Here is a 6,000-nt window from a genome sequence, read left to right as displayed (position 1 = left end):
TGTCCCAGTTCAAAATTGCCCGCCGGTGCTTACATTGGCCAATCTCCCGCTATTTGCCTGTAATTTTAATTTCTCTTCTTCGCAATCAACAGTTGAATACAAGGATGGCAGTTGATTACGCTGCACAAACCCCCTTTCTTGTACAGGCAGCGCACCTTTCTTGTGCACATTGGTGTATTTGTTTAAGGAAGCATAGTATGTCATAATTAAGTTTTGATCGTCTCGACCACACTGAACGCATTTAAGACCAGGTTAGAAAATAGTTAGACATTTATTGAAGGCCTCTACTCTTTACCGCCAAGGGATGAAATATTTATATATATATATCAGCGTAATAAAATAATGCCTTAATTTAGATATAGATCATGCACATACTGCCGCGGATTTTTTTATCGTGCGGATAGCTTGAAGCAAAAGGCGTGGGTAAGGAATATTTTATTACATCTCAAAGAGTACTGAATCTTTCCATCAGCAGTAAGTTCTTTAGGTGACACCGGGCTAATTTTACTATGTTTTCGTAATTGCCTCTTCGGTACATATTCCCCTTTGACATGTCTGTAAAAAAGAGGAGATTGATGTACAGAACTCACCATGGCTTATACACATTTATTTATTTATTTATTTATTAATTTACTTATTTAAGAAATCTATCAGCGCAGGACGCTCTGTTACAACTAAAACATTAGATCATAGACGATTCGGGCAGATCGACAAAGGCAATCCTCGGGTTGGACCTAAAAAAAGGCCTTCGATAGTGTAACAGATGCAACGATACTAGATAGAGTAGGAGAACTAGGACTGGGAAAACGGACGTACGATTATGTACGCAATTTTCTAACGGGCAGAAAGGCAAAGATCACGATAGCGGACCTAGTTTCGGAGGAGATCGAGATAGGCAGCGCAGGTACGCCACAGGGCTCGGTCTTATCACCGATGCTATTCAATCTGGCGCTAATGGGGCTACCAGCCAAGCTACAAGAAATCGAGGGTCTCAATCATACCTTATACGCTGGCGATATCACTCTATGGGTGAGAAACGGAACTGACGGGCAAATAGAATAAACGCTTCAAACAGCGGTTGAAACAATCGAAAAATATCTAGACGGGACAGGGCTAACATGCTCGGCAGAGAAATCGGAGCTGTTGCTGTACAGACCGACTCGCAGAGGTCGCAAACCAGGCAACTACAGGGAAAATCTCATCCATAGAGAGGGGATACAGTTAAAGACGGCAGATGGAAAACCCCTACCCAAGGTCGATAGGATCAGGGTATTGGGGCTCCTCATTGAAGCCAAGGGCAACAACGGAGAAACTCTAAGAAGACTGGAGGGAACTGTAGCGCAAATAATGAGGCTAATCAGAAGGATAACAAACAAACATAGCGGGATGAAAGAGGAAAACACGATCAGGTTAATACAGGTATTCGTAATAAGCAGAATAGTATACGTAGCGCCGTACTTGAAATGGCAGGTCGGGGGAAAGATCAAACTAGAATGCCTCATTTGGAAAATATACAAACTAGCCATATGACTACAGATGAGCACCAGCACGGACAAGTTGCTGCAATTAGGCCTACACAACACGATAAATGAGCTAATTGAAGCGCAGTGTACGGCACAATATGAACGCCTCTTTAAGACTAGAGCAGGTAGACACATCCTAGAGAGATTGGACATAGGTTACCACACACAGCACGTTGTCAAGGTGGAAATCCTGAGAGAGACGAAAGAAACAATGGTAACACCTCCCATACCAAAGAACATGCACCCAGAACACAATAAGGACAGAAGAGAGAACAGAGCGAAGCAAATACAGAAGAAATTCGGCAGCGACAAGGACGCAGTGTTGGTAGACGCGGCTCGATACAGTCGCAGACGGGGGTTTACGGCAGCCTTAATCGATAGGGAGAAACGGTGCAAGACGTGCGCGACGATACGCATCACAAGAAACGAGATAGCTGAAGAAGTAGCCATAGCGCTCGCGGTAGCTCAGACTAACGCAACTGTGATAGTCAGCGACTCTCAGACGGCAATAAGAAACTTTGCCAATGGCCGAATCTCCCCGGAGGCACTACGCATTCTTCTTGCAGGAGGCCAAAATTGCAAAAGAAAGATATACATCACCTGGACACCCGCTCACACACTCGCGGAGGAAGGCAACAACGAGGCAGCACACGACCCGGCTCGAGAGCTTACGGACCGAGCCGCAGTCGCAAGTGACGCCCCGACACCCTCCGGACATGACGGTGAGGTAAATGAGAGGACAGAATGACCACATATAATGACATACCGAAACACTATAGGTTAGAGAGGGGCATATTCCCGCGACCTCACGCAAAATTGACAAAAAAGCAGTCTGTCGCAAGGCGGCAGTTACAAACAAGGACGTATCCCAATCCTGCGTTCTCGCACATCATATATCCGCATGTATATCCAACGGACAAATGCAAAACATGTGAATTCAGAGCCACACTGGAGCATATATTGTGGGAATGCCGAGGGATACATAACAATAAAGAAAACGCGACCTCTAGCAACAGCCTTCGCACGCGCTGGGAAGCCGCGCTGCTCAGCCCCGCCCTCGAGGATCAACTATGGGCCGTCCAGCGGGCCGAGGATGCCGCCAGGACTTACGAACTCCTGGCCGTCACCTAGGCGGGGTCTTTGGCCCTGCCCACCAACTCGCAGGCCAGACAATAAAGTTATTTCCTCCTCCATATACTGCAGCTCAGTATAGGGCTATAGCGGGAATGGGAACATTATACATGGCTAATAAAGGGAAAATCAAACATCCACCCGTTCGTAGCAATTGCTACAAAGGAAACCCATACGGGTTCCTCGAAAGAGAAGCCTCAAGTTGAAGAAAAATTCGTCCTGGTCCGGGACTCGAACCCGGGACCACCGCCTTTCCGGGGCAGCCGCTCTACCATCTGAGCTAACCAGGCGGCTAGCAGATGCTAGCAGAGGCTGGCAGTATACATGGCTATACATTACACATTAAAAACACATTAATACACAAAAAGATAAATGACCAAAAAGAAGCCTTTGCATGTTAGCGAAATGCTTACTAGTGCTGGCTATAAAATCTATAGTGATAGTGAACGAATGTTATCGGGTAGAGAATTCCGAAACTCTATTGTACGTGGGAAAAAAATATTTGAATGTGCTTGTAAGAGATAAATAAGTGTTACGTTCAAGGCGTGGGAGCTACGGGTACAACTTGCGTTAGTAAATGTGATATAGTTACACCCAGAAAGACCAGAGGTGTAGTTTTAATTGCATATAAAAGTTTTAAGGCTTCAGTGCTATAACGTGAAAGTAATGTCTCAATGTTCAAAGATTGCTGAGCCTGTGTTGGTGAGAAACTGCGGCTGTAATTTTGGCGAATGAAACGGCTAAATTTTTGTTGAGCGATATTGAGCGACCTTACTTCACGTTGTTTGCAGGGGAACCAAACGACAGATGCATATTCTAGAACAGGACGAATTAATGTTTTATATAACAGCAGTTCAGTATCGCGGAGGTCTTAGGTAAAGTGCGGCGCAAATAACCAAATTTTTTTAGGGCTTTCCCTTTTAGATATTTGATGTGTTTAGACCAAGAAAGATGTTCTGTTAAAATGACACCGAAGTATTTATATTGAGACACTCTTTTAAGTTGGATGCCATTCAGAGAATAATCGAACCAGAGGGGGCTCTGCTTATTGGCAAATGACATCACGACTGTTTTACTACAGTTGATGCTCATTTGCCATGTTTTGCACCAAGCGCAGGAAGACATAAAGAATTGGGCAAGACGGTGGTGGTCATTAATGGAATTAATTGATTTGTTTAATACGCAGTCACATGCATAAAGTCTGATTTTAGTTGAGCTGCTACGAGGTAAATCGTTGATGTATATTAGAAATAATAAAGGGCCTAATGCGGATGCCTGAGGAACGCCTGACGTAATGTCGACAGGAGTTGAGTCCACTGAGATAAAAGAAACAGAATATAGAAATTGTTTGTCACCCGATTTATACAAAGGCAGGAATTTAGCTGATTTGCATTTAGTTGGTAGTCTAAGGACATAATGCAATCTGTAAGTAACTTTTTGTGCAATTCACTAAGATAGACTTATTTTAATGGTAATTTGAAGGTCATTGGTCCAAGTTAGCGCGAGCGGCAACAGTCAGCGTGTTCTGTGGGCTTCAGCAACTCTAGTACCGCGCTTTTGTAGCGATGCCTTTTGTGGATGTTAATGCCTTTCGCGCTTTTTGCGTTTGTGAGTGGTCAAGAACGCGGCCACCCAGGAACGGGAAAAGCGCCGAGAGGAATCAGAAAAGGCGTCGCTACAGAAGCGCGGCCCCAGTTAGCAGCTTGTAGTACCGCCATCACATTCGCTGTTTTGTCACTCGTAAGTGTTCATTTCTGAGGCCGGATTCATTAAGTGGCGGACGGGAGCATTTATTTTGTACAGAAATGATTATTTGTAATTTAAGAAAACCGGAGCTCGCTACAGCCAACATTTTATGTCTGGGATCTAAGAGTGCTGTTGCTTGCTACTTACAGTAAGAGAAACGCAAATTACCCAAGTAAGATTCAAGTCTAGAAGCGACCATGAAAAAACAACTCAATATTTTCATAACAACAAGGTATTTATTGTGGCCCACTGTCGACGTTCACTAGATACCATCAGAGCTGGGCTAGAAGTACTAAAGAGTTTTTTAGTATTAGTTTGCAAATGCTGGCATATATATGGATCTGCAGTTTGGTGTGTTTTTTCCGAATAGATTTTCGAAGAACAATACAGAAACACATTATACGCTTTGAATGAATATCTAATTCGAAATGATCGCAGGATGCATTTTCTTGATGATGCTTATTTGCTTAAATCCTTATTTATCCTGAAAATACGCATGTTGTTGTTAAATCGTTGGGCGGAAGTTATTTAAGTGGCAGGACAAATGCAGGGTTGTTTGGTTTTTGTATTTCACTGCATTATATATTATATGGGCAGTCAAAACAACGTTTATTGTAATACGAGGAATGAAACTGAAGCCAAACCTAAGGTTTAATCGACGTCATAAATGAGCAATGCTTAATGATGAACCGTTCTTTGTTTCTTTAGAATAACTTGTTGAGCGACTTGTTGCATATTAGCAAACATGTTTTTAACTGCGCGAACAAACAATCACAGATAGATTTTAACTGCACCTGTGCTTGTATTCTCTCGCTGTGATTGCTTGTTCATGCAGTTAAATAATATTTCTTTCTTTAACTGCAATTTCTTCACACCCTGTTCTTGGTTGACTGGTTGAGAGCCATCTAAGATTCAGTGGAGTCCTATGGCCCATTCAAATCGACAAGTAATAGAAGTCGTCTGACGAACCACGACTAACTACCGTGGAGCGACTTATGGCGAACGATGTTCACCCCGGCAAGCGCAATCTGCACATCGCCACAGCGGAATGTCTGAGAAGTGATGCCCTTGCTCTTTGCTCGCACCGCCATTGCACGTAAGAAAAATGGCAGTTTCGCCCGAAAGGCGAAGCATCGATTGTGATAGCAAATTAGTGCTTTAGTATACAAAGTAAGCAAAGTAGTTTTATCGGTCGTATAAGCTTGTAAACATAGGCATACTAACTGAATTAACAAGCATGGTGTCACACGCGCACAAGCATACAGGAACAAATCTCACTCGATGACCGCGGAACCTCGGTACCAGAACGCTGGAGCGTCGAAGCGCGGCAGCAGCAGTGAATGCATTGACCTTGGTGCTGCGCCTCGCATCCCCCCCCCCCCCCCAACGCGAACTCTGCCACGAAAACACAGCGCACGGCGGACTCTGTCCCCGTCGCAGATGGCTTTGAAGATACAGTGGCCCGGAGTAGAACGCCCCCCTCCCTCTCCTCCCCCTGGAGCCTCGTGCGACAGAAGACGGCGCGCTTCCACCCCTCTTCCTTCCCTTGCGGGCGCGATTTCTTGAGCTGCGATGCCCAGCCCATCCTCGCACGTTTTCA

The 6,000-nt window shown here is 44.6% G+C and overlaps 1 protein-coding gene across 2 annotated transcripts in view; it reads right to left on the bottom strand.

Annotated features, from left to right (window-relative positions):
* Positions 1 to 398: 398 nt before the first annotated feature.
* The window catches only part of LOC142564316 (venom metalloproteinase BumaMPs1-like), a 29,445-nt gene continuing 23,843 nt past the window's right edge, over positions 399 to 6,000 (bottom strand). Inside the window, exon 14 of one of the 2 annotated variants that reach the window (XM_075675268.1) lies at positions 399 to 555. In XM_075675268.1, coding sequence (XP_075531383.1) covers positions 508 to 555 — 48 coding nt within the window. In that variant the 3' untranslated portion in view covers positions 399 to 507. The remainder of the gene's footprint in view (positions 556 to 6,000) is intronic. The other variant, XM_075675269.1, reaches the window with a different exon arrangement.

The sequence above is a fragment of the Dermacentor variabilis genome, chromosome 11, assembly GCF_050947875.1.
Source record: "Dermacentor variabilis isolate Ectoservices chromosome 11, ASM5094787v1, whole genome shotgun sequence".
NCBI classification, from domain to species: Eukaryota; Metazoa; Arthropoda; class Arachnida; order Ixodida; family Ixodidae; genus Dermacentor; species Dermacentor variabilis.
Note: the sequence above shows the minus strand (reverse complement) of the source record. Positions and strands in the feature narration are given on the sequence as shown.